This window comes from Watersipora subatra, chromosome 5 (assembly GCF_963576615.1).
Source record: "Watersipora subatra chromosome 5, tzWatSuba1.1, whole genome shotgun sequence".
In the NCBI taxonomy this organism is placed as follows: domain Eukaryota; kingdom Metazoa; phylum Bryozoa; class Gymnolaemata; order Cheilostomatida; family Watersiporidae; genus Watersipora; species Watersipora subatra.
The window spans coordinates 53,840,958-53,853,225 of record NC_088712.1 but is presented as its reverse complement, the minus strand read 5'-3'; the positions used below and the strand labels follow the sequence as shown (position 1 = coordinate 53,853,225).

Sequence of the window (12,268 nt, the reverse complement as noted above, 5' to 3'; positions counted from 1 at the left end):
ACTCCTATGAATGATGATTCAATGATTTATAGCCATTTTTCGATCAGAACATGTGTGTTGCAATTACAGCCCTTCTAAACCTTGAGCAATGTAATCTCCATAATATTTATCAGATGTGAGCTGAAGGTCTTGAACTCCACCATTAGTGTCAAAACACTATTAACTGTAGATGAATTATGACTTACTAGCATGTTGTTTTTATTAAAGTGAAGTTCAGGAGTTTACAAGTATTAACATTATTATTATGCGGATGTGCACTGCTTGGTAACCATAGTAACACTCAGGCCATACTCCATGGTCACATCAGAATCTGTACATCAACTTTGAATCCGTGATTCTGTACCTAATTGTACTTTTATGTGAATATTTTATCTTGCTGACTGTGTAGTCAGCAAGATAAAATATTCGCTGCTGATCTGTTTCATAAAATTGTAAAATGAGCTAGTATAGCTTAGTGTCTATCATGAATATTACAACTATATTTCATAATATCAGAGCGTTTCTCTAAAACAGTACTATGTTATATTTAAAATGTTCATGAATATTTTTGAACATTTTTTACACGATTTAGTTTTCCTTAAAAAAAGGTTGGTCATTTGTCGACATGGACATAGGAGAGCTTTCCTTCCTGTTAGTGTTGTCAGTCATACATCTATGCTGAATTGACATATGCCACTTTTTATAACCATTGCACAAAACTGTATGGTTATTATTACCCAGAAGGCTTTCTGGAGGGTCTCTAAAGAGCACTTTTTTACTAAAAAAAGTGCAACTGATGATTACAGCTTCCTCAGCTATTCCTACCTACTTTTTAACGCTATCTTCTATTGATAACAACTGTCCCTCTCTCCAAAGCCTTCTACTTCAGTATCTCATTACAATATTTTGTAGAGGTGGTTATTACACGATCCCCTAAAAAAAATTATTGACTTGTTCTTTAAACAAGAGCAGCTGTTTCAATGAAAAATTGTAAAAACAGTTAACCAAAGGGTCCTTGGTAAACGAGACTAAACAAAAGCCAACAAACTTGTTACCCTTTAATAGAAGGTAACAAGTTTCCTTCTCAATGTTCTTGCTTGAGTTTTGTATAGCACACCGGCTTAATGTTTTCCAATATGTTCAACTGCCCCTTTGCTTTGAGAAAGTTAACTACAGTCAAACATGGATAACTCGCCCACGGATAGCTCGAATACATGGTTAACTCGAACGGTTTCTTTGGTCCGTTCCCACGTAATGATAAATTGCTATAGATAACTCGACCTCAACTCTGTCAACTCGAACTGTTTTTTGCCCCAAGGGCTACTGAAATGGTTGTTATTGCTCTAGAAAATCACTTTATTCCAAGCCATAGAGGTAAACCTCAACTTTTCGTAATTCATAAGCGTCGTTATTACCACCATCGGCAAAATATTTTTGTCAACGACTTTTCTAAAGGTTGGGTAAAATTTGATTTATACCAAACATCCGCTTAGCGATCGCCCTTCGGAAGCAAGGTAAAGTGAGGTAATCTTTGCATAAACTTCAAGTAAAATCGGCAAAATTGATCATGGGTAAAACGCTCAAAAGAAAAGGATGTCTTTTTTTAGCATTTCAACAACGATCAAGTTTTGCCAATGTCAATCTAAAAAACGTCCTGGCAATAACATCACCTCAAACAACAAACCAATCTCAAGTGATAGAAAAATCTCTATACGTTTTGATAAAAACGTTTTAAACTTTACATTAGAAGCATTTAATTTGAAACAAGCCATTTGTGCTTTTGATTTATATTATAGTTTGTATATGTACATGTATCTACTAATAAATAAGTAAATACATGGACTTGTGACAGTGCTCTGATAACTTGAACGCTCTGATAATTCGAACGCTTTTGCTCGGTACCGTGAAGTTCGAGTTATCCATGATATAAAAAATGCATTATTGTATTAATTTAGCAAATGGTACATTAAATCAATATAGTATTTGCTATAGTGAATTAATATTTCAAATGAAAATTGATTCAATATAGCAAATGCTTTTTTGACTATATATAGCAAACGCTATCTCAACTCAATACAACATGTTATGTTGTATTGAATACACCCACTCTGCTAATTGTTTTAGACTATTAGGTTTATAGTCATCTGACGGACTAATTCCACCTGAGAATATTTAGTGTGCACCTAGAACCTGAGTTATCTGCTAGTGTTATCTAGTTGATTGTCAACAGATATGACTAGAGCGACCTTGGCCTAATATCAGTGTTTTTATTCAGCGATGGAACATTGACAAGTGGTTGTGTGATGGCAGTATGGATTAGTTAATGTGCAGTCTAAACAGATCCAATAGCTGGTTCACGCCGTATCGCAGTACAGTATGTAGGCAATACACGGCAATATATGTACTTATGCTACAGACAGTACTGTTTTGGCTATTGAAGCCTCATCAGTGCAGATCAGAGTAGGCAAGGAAGACAAATTCCATTGCCAATGCGAGTTGACTTCCTGCCATGAAACAACTAAGTTGCCTCACAGATTTTAGGAAAGTCAATGTGCTGACATAGGGTGCTCAAATCACAAATGTGATAAGCTTTGCACATGGTGTATATATATAGCCTACATGTATATATATATATTTATATATATACATGTATATATATATATAAATAAACTAAAAGCAGGTGCAAAAGCATAGAAAAAGAGAACTCTACACTGATGAGTGCATCGCACGAAACAAATTTGTAGTGCAATTACTAAAAGTTTACTTTCTTCGTAATTTTTTTAAAAATATATATGTATAGATATATATATATATATATAGATATATATATGTATATGTGTATATGCCATATAATGTCGGTAAAATACATTGGTGATCGTATGTGATAACCATGTTCACACTATCACATAGTCATCCACATTTGCATCAGCGAATAGTTCGTCGCACAGCTTTCTTATCATACAAAGTGGTTGCCGAAACGATAAAAGATTAGTCCTGCAGTAACTATCACGAGGGGACTATAGATCAAGTTTTCTAGGACATCCAATCAGCATTGCCGAAGTGGTGCCCATTACACGGACTGTCGTGGATGCTCAGCGAAATATCTGGAAAGTTTGACCGCTGCAGTGCTTTCCGACGTATCCGTGCATTGCCTCAGCGATGTCATCGGATCACAGTATGCATAGTCGATGACATACATCGATATAGTGTGAACCGACCTTAATGATCATCTACAATAATTTTAGTGTTAAGAACTTGCTGTAGCGCCTGTTCTTTTCAAAGAAAAAATCTAATTATTAACCCCAAATGTTTTAATCATTGTACAAGATGTTTTGTGTGGTCAGTTAGAGTTTGATGAAAACTCCCTAGTATTGTGATTCCATTATACTATGATATATTGGTCCGCACAGTGCTGCAGTACGTCTCAGTTGAAGAACCTGCTGTCGCTGTCTGATCATTCTTTCATTTACTGACTTTGTGACATGTTTTGACAATTGAATCTTTAGCCGCATTGTTATATGGAAACAGCAGTTAAAGGACTGTAAAATATACTTACAGATATTTTAAAATCATGTAGAGTGATAGGAGCGCCGAATTTTGTACTGTGTTTATTCATTTATTCACGAGTTGCTAGTTATTCGCTTTAGCAACATTTCCAAATTAATATTCAAATTGCTTTTGTGGTTTCTGATGAGAGCCATTCAATCTTTGGGACTACTCCCACCCTCCCTTGTCTCCTTTAAATCCATGGTTATGTCAAACTTAATATATCAGTTAATGACACTTTTTTCCTCATTATATATGTGTATGTCTGTGGGATCAATTTTTATCCTTTGCACTTAATTTAACCTCCAGCTGTTGTTTAGCGTTAACACCAGACGATGTGCTAGGATTTATCATATTCAAGTTTGTATGTTAATCTGTGTAGAAGTGAATAAGATTCATAAATAACAAAAAACAAAAATCGTCTGCTACTCGTTTGTCAAAGTGATTTCAATAATTCACTGCTTAGAATCTAATATACCCTTATGCCATTGCCATGAATAGCTAGCGCATAACTAATAGTCATGGATGCTTCCACGCTGCTCAAAAGGAGCTTAATGCAATTGGCTCAAGAGTTGAGTGGTTTGTAATGCTTTGAGATGGGTTTAGGTTTGACAATATGCAACAGGCTTTTCATTCGTATTAAAGCATTGATTTGAACTAAATAAAGTCTTTAAAATTCAGAATTGATTTGTTTATTTTTCTGGTCAAAGTTTAAACAAGGCTTTTATTGTAAATATTAATAGTTCCCGCGAGCACAAGCAAATTAGAGCCATTTTTATGAAGCTCCAAGATATGTTCTTGTCCACCAATTAACGGAAAAAAATGGCAGCAAATACTTTTTTGTTATGTCATAGGCATATTGGTGAGATAATTTGTTTTTTTCTAATACTTAAGTTTTGCAAAAAGTGGCAGAAATGAGAGGTTTTCTTCCTTACAACAATGTCGTTTGCGTAGAAATCACAAGATCCGTTACACGTTTGTGGTTCATGGCTTATGAAGCCTCTAGGTTAATGGCATTAAATGTCCGATTTTACATTTTTTTCACACGAGAACCTACTTTATATCCTAGCGCGTTCACCACGTGTTCAGCAGACGCATGGCGTTGCGCAATGATTACTAAACCAGAATGTTCTCGCCTTATCTCAGATAATCAAAGCTGTTAGTAATCATTTGCTCTTCCCACTTTTTTACCATTCCTTAGTTCATTTTATCTCTAATGCCTGATCTTATCTGTTAGATGGAGATACTGGAATGGCTGACAGAAAACAGTGGGTGCTGTTGCATGGCTCAGGTAGACTTCATAGTACCACTCCTTTCTGCTAACCTCGGTGACTACAGCGAGCAAATCCTACATTCCATCCTTTCTTCTCTCACTTCCCTCATTCTCCATCAGCTGTCAGGTAAGCGTCACACCGTTGACTTTTTTTATGTATATATCCCAAGTAAGTTACATCTACATACGTTGAAGCTATAGAAAACCTCTTGATGTAATCACAGGAATGGGTTTGAACAAGGGTCTACTTACACTCCGCAAATTACACCAAAATATGATTCAAGTTGGTGGCTTGTTCAACAATGACCGTTAGAATGAGAAGACAACTCACAGTGTTTCACTTCTTGACTAGTAACATACACCAAATTGCTTCTAAAGAAGAATGTGTATGCTGAGAGTTTGTGAACAGCTTGTTGTCTCCCCTCCCTGACTAAATTACTGCAGCTGCCACAAGTGTATCTGTTGTCTGCTCAATCCTCTGGTCTTTCTGTCTCTGTTCAGTCATCCGCATGGTTAGTTAATACCACAAACATTTGATAAGTAAAGCATAACACAGCGGGGGCGGAAAGGTAATAAATTATTTTTACCTCTCAGTACTTACTGGATATTTATCATCCTCCACAAACATGACACATGGATAAGTTGCCAGGACCGCAAAAAGGGTACTTACAGTGTTCGCACTTGCTGAACTAGTGTACTTCTAGTGCGTAGGTTCTCTTTTTACAACATTTATCAATGTGTAGGTAGTATGGAGCCATTAATTTTAATGTTGTTTTGTTAACTCGCATATATACTCAGTTTTTATCCCAGCGGAGAGGTTTTTAGATCATCATATGGAATTGTCTACTCTTTGAAAAAATAATTTTATCATGCATTCTACGAAGCTAGAGCTCACACTATTCTATTAATTGTTATAATGACAATAGTCATTACACCATTGATTGTTTATCATGAGATGTCATGCATCTGAAGGGAAGGTATCGTAATCAAGTGAAGATGAAGGATAAAGGCAGCGAGTACTTACCAATGGGTTACTTACTCATCAGAAATCAGCCGTCGTAAATTTTGGAGACCGGTTTTATAATATTTTACTTGAGATGCGCTATACCATATATGGCATGCTGCCTGTCTCATGATCGCTTTTCACACGCGAAGTGTTAGGTTTGAAAGTGTTTATTCATGTAGTTGCCTTTCATCTAGAGCAGGGGCGGGCCACGTGCGGCCCGCCTCTGCTCTAGAGCTAGGTTTTTAGAAAGGATTCTGAATTGTAACTGGAATGGCAGTCACTCATATTCTTCTGGTCAGTTGTATGTGATCTAGACGTCAGCAATTGCTGGTGTCAGGGAGAGCATTCCATCTTAAATTCTTCTGTGGTTCTTTCTCATTCTTTTCGTTCTCGCAGAAAAAGGCACTCATTCTTGATCATATGGGACTTGTTGTAGTAGGCATTAAAAACCTGAGATTTTTTCCATTTCCTTGCATCGATTCTAGTTTTTTATCTGTTTTGTCTTAAAAAATGTCAAGCTGTTCTTTCTAGGCCAAGCGACGAGTAAAACCCCGAGTTGTGAGAGATGTAGCCCAGAATCCTTGAAGCATGTTGAGGATATGGCCGGTATGAGTATACTGCAGGAGTTGGTCGTATCGATAAACAATGAAGAGAGACGAAAAATAATTCTGCAACATTTGTGCACCATGATTGGACAATGCAACTCTCAGCTTGTCTTCCTGCTTTACAGACATGTTTTCAAGCCCATTCTTGACCTCTTCTATTCTGACAAATCAGGTTCGCTTCTCCTGTTTTCTACTCTAGAGCTCACAGTACAGTGTGCACTCTTACATACTGGTGTTATATAGTGTACTTTGGTACATGGTAATACAATATGATTTAATCTGATACATATATGTAAATGTATATATACTAGCGGTGATACCCGGCGTTGTCCGAGTAATAAAAAAGTCTTTGGTCAGAAAATTGATATGTCCTTAACATATAACAACATCTTTTATTCGTACTTTCAAACTACATATCATGAGAAAAGTGTTTTGTGTAATTGAAATAAATTAAGAGAGAAAATAAAAACAACTGTAAAGGTTTTCAAACTTTGTCAAACAACTTTTAAACTTCATATCATGAGGAAAATGTTTTGTGCAGGTCAAATAAATTAAAAAAAATAAAATGAGTATAAAAAGGTTTAAATGTAAATGTGAAATAATTAGCAAGTAATAGCTAAATTAAGTTGGTTTTGCTATGATTATAATAAAAGATGATTCGGTAATGATACAATTAATGCGAACTGAGCAAACAAAATAAAAATCCTGAATATGTTGAATTAATAATAATAATAATTGCTGCATATAAGTGCGTGCATATAAAAAAGTTTACAATTCCACCAAAAGCTATCCATCAAAACTTTGAATACGACGATACGGAGACAATATAATGGTCCGCATGAGAAAAATTGGTCTTGACCCCAGACATAGTAATCGAACCTTATGAAAAATATTTTTCAACAGGGGCATCGTAACGCGTGGCTGCATCGGTAAAATAATCAACCTGCACTATAGCTATAGCCGGAATGACCGATTCACATACACACATACTTTGAGAAATATGTATATATATATGTATATATGTACCTTGTATTTTATTTCTATATATAAATAAAATCAAGTGTCTGTCATTGTCCGTATGTCCAGTTAATGTCCGTAAAATGCGCACATTTGCTGTCCAGTGCTCCTTGAGAAATCATGATGTATAATGACTATATGCACAATGATTTTGAAGCGTTGCAAGGTGGCTGCATGGTTTAGTGGTTGTGTGCCTGGCTTCACATCTACATGTATGTATCCGAATGTACGGGTTCAAATCCTGTTAGGAGCAATCTCTTTTTTAATGCTCTTAACTGGCTTTGAACAGACACGGTTCTTATTATAGTTAAAATTTGGACTAGCTTAAGTTACTAGCTTAAGTTACTCGAATTCATTGGGTAAAGAAACTTAATCAATGACAACTACATTACCTACCGCTGTTCATAATCTGTTTTCAATCATGAGCGAATGTGTAGCATAAGAAGTATAAAATTGTTTCAACAAAGTGTTTCAACTATGCCTCGAGCTTTCCAATATTTGAATTATGCATTGGCCGAACACGCACACACGCGCACGTACACACACAGAAATAAACACAACACTTTCGTTTAAAAGTTATAATGGTAAATGTTGTATATGTGGATTAAAAATAAATTTTCTATGCAAAAACTTTTTTATTACCCATGCTATTCATTTGTGCCATGTATTCAGCTAGTCTTACAACATGGTGTAATGTGGTAGGCCTGTATATTCCTACAATATAATGTATTTTAAAAAATATTCATATCACACTGTTTTCATAGCTGTCAGCATGGAGTGTATAAAAACTTGTCTCTCTGCCTTTATCCATTCACTCACCGAAGATGACTGTATTGATCACTTCCTGTCATCTGCCTACAGCATGAAGGCGCTTGAGTTATGTGTGGCTGAATACAACACTCTGCTACCACTTGTTCTACAGGTAACCACTTCTGGCGACATGGCTCTGTCAATCCACATGTTAAATTTGCATATAAATGGAGTGGTTTATGTCGTTCATCAGGAAACTAGCTTTATAGTTTAGATAGACTGTGTTCATGTGCATCGAGAAACCTCTCATATGCTCGTCTCCTAAATTTATCTTGTATCTCAAGGCAACAATTTGCTCAAAATCTTTCTTGTGTCTCAAATCTCTCGCAAGTTGGAATCCTTCTATGTTGAGATACGACTGTATTAGACTGAGTTCCTTTTCTATAAAGCACTAGTCCCTAATCTTATGTTGTGCAGACAACTATTATATTTTACGTGAGTCCTGTAAAGCGTGTATAGAGACGTTCCTAACATAAACATCACGAATAGCGGTAAAGGGATGTTAGTATTTGTACAGCTTTTTCTGTAACTAAAAATCTAGTCATTTTGTAGAAAATTACCAGCCATAGAGTTGCATTATGGGAAAACCAACCAATCGAAATGCATCTTTCGTGTGGTCAAGTTGTGATAAAAAATGTCTATCGTTATCGCTCTGCATGAGCTCACTGAGCGAGTTCTAGCGCCGATTAGTGCCATGCAGCGTGGTATCGCACTAAATATCGCCTAGCGTGTTTGCGCCTTCAAGGCGATCAATGGTGGAATATTGTTCTACGAAGCTGCAATTCGTGTGTTCAAATCCCGTTAAAAGAAATTTTTTTTCTAAACCATAAGCATCGATTCGAAGGAGCATGGCTCTTATTATAGTGACGATTAGATTGTGTGGTTGTTTAGACACTATAATTATGTTCACATCAAACACACCAAGTGGTCACTTGAGACCATGCATAGATTCAGTTTAACATGGTTTGGTTTTGGTAAGTACATTATCTTACTTGATATCTTACTTGATAAGTACCTTATAGGGCAAGTATATATCTTACTTGGTAATGAATACAGTAAACTCTGGCAGGGCATCCGAGGCTAGTTTAACTCTAGAAGAATGGCTGTCCATTTTACATAGGTCTGCTATTAGCTGGACATACCCCACATAGGTCTGCTATTAGCTGGACATACTCCACATAGGTCTGCTATTAGCTGGACAAACTCCACATAGGTCTGCTATTAGCTGGACATACTCCACATAGGTCTGCTATTAGCTGGACAAACTCCACATAGGTCTGCTATTAGCTGGACATACTCCACATAGGTCTGCTATTAGCTGGACATACTCCACATAGGTCTGCTATTAGCTGGACATACTCCACATAAGTCTGCTATTATATGAATGACAAGTTGTATGTGATCCTTAAATGAACCAGTTTTTAACGTAATGAGCAATGGTACACAACTTTTCCTTCCTTACCAGGGGAGCCCAATAGTGGTATCTCCAGTCCGGTATGTCTAGTCTGTTCCAAATGGCCGTGCGCAGAAAGAGCTGACCTAATTTTTTCTCGTCCAGGGCATGGGCGAATCCAACATGCTTCTCATGAGCTTGGTCAGCTCTTCAGAAATCAATGCAACTATTGATACAGTTTTATGCAACTTTTAGCTTTTTTTCATGCCGAAGTTTATGTAAATGTAGCCTTTGTACTGTTTTTGATATCCTCTCATACCTTGTGTCAATTTTCACCAACTGCAGCATCTGGTAATCTACATCCTCATGTTGACCTAACGCCTTTTATGCAAAACAAAATAGCATTTGCTTGTTTAAAATAGTCTTTGTTTATATATTGACTATCACATATTGGCAGAGCAAGACTCGGCTACCCTCTCATTATGACAGTTGTTATAACCACATCAAATGTCACTCATGATCTATAATGGATAACTAATAAACACTGTCGGAATATTATGTTTGGCTTTTTAAATGATAATTAAGCTGTTTTGCATGGATTCCAAGTCAAAATGAAGAGTTGTCTTCTCTACATTGGATGAATTATATTTGTCTGTTCCAATATCTTCAAGAAGTTCTGTATGTACCCGTAGGTACTTAGCTTGCTGATCCAGCTGCGCAGTGAAGAGCAGGTTCTTACACCTCTCCTGACAATCATACTAGGGGAGCCCGGAGTGCAGGCCCCCAACTCTGACTTTGTGATGATAGAACTAATTTATGAGACTCCAGACTTCAGTGGTGGGTACCTGTTGTTTGTATCCTTCAAACAAATTTGAGACAGTTGGTCGCATTTTAAATTTAATTAATTGAATTATTTAATTTAATTAATTTTATTAATTAAATTAAAATAATGTCATTGTTATCAATCAGATTCTAATGTGTATGTGTAGTAGTCTGAGAGCTTTTATTAATTGCTCAAATGATGAACATGTAATAGTTAATTAAAATAATGTCATTGTTATCAATCAGATTCTAATATGTGTATGTGTGGAAGTCTGAGAGCTTTTGTCTTCTATCATAAGTTAAGGCCTTCCTATCAGTCATTTCAGTCAGTATTAAAACATTTCTGGAATTTTTTAATTGATCGGCATGATACCAGCATGGAAGTTATCTTCCTTATTCTTATAGGGAGCTACCAGTAGGAAATAACAGAATATGTAACCAAAAATTGCAACAAAAATAATGTGTTTAAGATTCCAAAAGACTGTTCTAAAGGGGTGGCATTATGGTGACCCAACCGAAGTTTGTAATATCGGAAGCTTGGGCTAGGAGAAGAATTTGAAGTAATGAAAGCTTACAAGCCTCTAATCAAACAACTTCCATCATGCTCGGTTTGGCTTGACTAGGCACAATCAGAGCTTGCGGGTGATTGGACAATATAGTGCACCCTCAGGATATGATTGTGATCCGTTCCAGGGTTGGCATCATATGGTGAAAAAATCGTATGTAGGGGTGTAGAAACCATAGTAATTATATAATACAAACATCCCAAACATGCAAACAAAGTCAGTTTTATGTGAGTGCTGTACATATTGAAAATTAGTAACAAAGTGTTATGTTAACCTTAGTAACCATAGTTACCTACAAGAACTTCAGTATATTTAGTGAATTTATTGGTTATGATTTGTATTAAAATGTACCGTTACAATGTGCTATGAGCAGTACTATGTACCGTAGAGAGTTCTTACCTTCAAGACAAACGTACGTATAAGAAAAACTTTAAATTCACTTCGAATAAGTTTAGCTTACTAAGCACACCCACTTAAACCTAAGTTTTGGTATGTATTTTTAATTATTTCACCGAGTTTCAACTTTTCATCACTAAAATTTTATCACTTATCAGTTTTTGTCCTGCTTTCACTATAACTTTTAGCACACCTGTTTAAAACCTTTTTCAACCTAATTCGGCAAGAAAGTCCGAACGATGAAGTTTTCGTAATGAAGTGGAATTTTGTTAGCAGGTTAACAGAAGTTGTCTGACCACTGATTTTCTGTGTGAAGAGATTGCATCTCCAACTTTGCTGCTGGTTATAAAGGGAAAATATTACTATTTTACCCACAAGAATTGCTGAACTGAGAGAAATCGTGTTTCTTCCGGATGTCGTGAAAATATTTGCAGCAATTTGGCATTTTTGTTATTTTGATGTACGTAATATGCACACCGACTGCCAAATTTGAACTCGGTTGAAAATTTTGTTAAATTTGTATGGCGAAACAAAATTCGTATAGTGAGGGAAAAAATCATCACGTTTCACTTCGTAAGGTGAAACAATCGTATATCAGAGTAAGCGAATTCGAGGGTGCACTATGAATTATTAGTGAATGCAATATTTACTTTATTTCTCTCAAACTATTGATTCTATCGTGATTTAGAACACGACAAATGATATTGTGCGACCATGAGACCAGAAGTAGCTGAAACTGTGTCACTTTACTGAGTTTCCTTCAGACTTATTCCTTTATACTTTGGTACCTTTGGCTGTGATATGCACACTTTAAAAGCTTTTTACTGGCTGTCGTGCTGCTTTCTTTAACACTGC

General features: G+C 36.1%; 1 protein-coding gene across 1 annotated transcript in view; it reads left to right on the top strand.

Moving 5' to 3' along the window:
- Positions 1-12,268, top strand: part of LOC137397470 (uncharacterized) — a 58,933-nt gene that overhangs the window by 31,031 nt on the left and 15,634 nt on the right. Inside the window, exons 12-15 of the mRNA XM_068083759.1 lie at positions 4,763-4,925; positions 6,336-6,581; positions 8,191-8,348; positions 10,322-10,466. Coding sequence (XP_067939860.1) covers positions 4,763-4,925; positions 6,336-6,581; positions 8,191-8,348; positions 10,322-10,466 — 712 coding nt within the window. The remainder of the gene's footprint in view (positions 1-4,762; positions 4,926-6,335; positions 6,582-8,190; positions 8,349-10,321; positions 10,467-12,268) is intronic.